We start from the raw sequence: 1,230 nt of genomic DNA on the forward strand, positions 1-1,230 counted from the left end.
GGGTCGCAGCGGGAGATGACGCACACGAGGAGCTCCGTCAGGAGGTCGAGGAGGCGGGCGGGCGGCGGCGTGTCTGTGGAGGGAGCAGCTGCGAAGAAGGTGGAGCCGAGGCGGCGCAAGCGGAGCCGGGGCAGACATATGACGGTATCCGGGCGAGGGGGGGGGGGGGGATGGCACACCATCGTAATCGGCACACCGATGTAACCGCACACCGCAATGGCATCCGAGCCCAGATAGCGCACCGTGATCTTCGTCGGCATCCGAGGGTACCCTGCTGCTGGCTGGGCCTGCCTGGCGGCCGCTTAGGTGCGACGTCCGTGAAACAAACAAAATATCTCCGACGTGCCCGCCGAAACATCGGTTCAAACGACGCCAATTTTTCCCCAGCTCTTCGGCTCGCTCCGCTCGCCGGTGAGTTGGTTGTAGGAATTCTACATGTAGGTTTGTTGTTGGGAAATCATGGTTGCTGGCAGCACCCCAGCACCGGGGGGTCCTGGAGAGCTGTTGCTTGGGACTCTAGGTAGGGGACTCTGTTCACAGCAGGCCCGGAACAAGATGAGGCCGGCGGGGAGCGTGCAACCTCGTGAAGAACCGCTCGCGGTGGACGCGGGAGACACCACCAAATCCCGGCTGTGCCTGTGCCTCCTCTGCCTCCTCCGAGAACCAAACAACATATGGACGACTGCTCCTCTGCCTCCTCTGCCATGCCGACGACGGCGTCCCACGTTTCTGGCGTCACCATCCACATCCCGGCTGTTCCTGTCATCGAGCTCACGCTCCTCGTTATTGCAGCACTGCTGTGGCGCTTGCTCGTTGCGGTGCACGCGGGACTGGCGATGCTCCATGCGTTGCAGGCAGAGAAGATTCCCCACTCCGGCGTGCCGTCCGCGGAGAAAGGCAGCCCCCCGCCACCGCCGCACCTCTCGCGCCAGCTCTCTCGCGAGCGGCTCCGAGGCGGCACGCCTGTGCCGCCTCCGTCTCCCCGCGGCGAAGGGGAGCCAAACATGCTGGCCGACGCGCGGCCGCTGCGAATTTCGGCCGGCCACTTTGGCAAGTGCTTGAGCGGCGATGCCGACGTCGACGTCGCCTTATTCATAGCAGCCTGCCAGGCGTGCAGTCACAGTGCGGACGAAGTGTGGGCCGTCGCCTCAGCGCCGCCACCCCGCCGCCTCCCTCCTCCCTCCCTCCACCCCTCCCTCAGAACTATTGCAAGGTGCTGGCGCTCATCGG

General features: G+C 65.1%; 1 protein-coding gene across 1 annotated transcript; it reads left to right on the top strand.

Annotated features, from left to right (window-relative positions):
• Nucleotides 1-674: 674 nt before the first annotated feature.
• EMIHUDRAFT_259169 (hypothetical protein) lies at nt 675-1,133 on the top strand (the record flags this gene model as incomplete). The annotated part of the gene is made up of 1 exon (XM_005758236.1): nt 675-1,133. A coding segment is annotated over one exon (459 nt), but the record flags the coding sequence as incomplete, so codon positions are not given.
• Between the last annotated feature and the right edge of the window lie 97 nt (nt 1,134-1,230).

Source organism: Emiliania huxleyi (genome assembly GCF_000372725.1).
Source record: "Emiliania huxleyi CCMP1516 unplaced genomic scaffold EMIHUscaffold_8757, whole genome shotgun sequence".
Taxonomy (NCBI): Eukaryota; Haptophyta; order Isochrysidales; family Noelaerhabdaceae; genus Emiliania; species Emiliania huxleyi.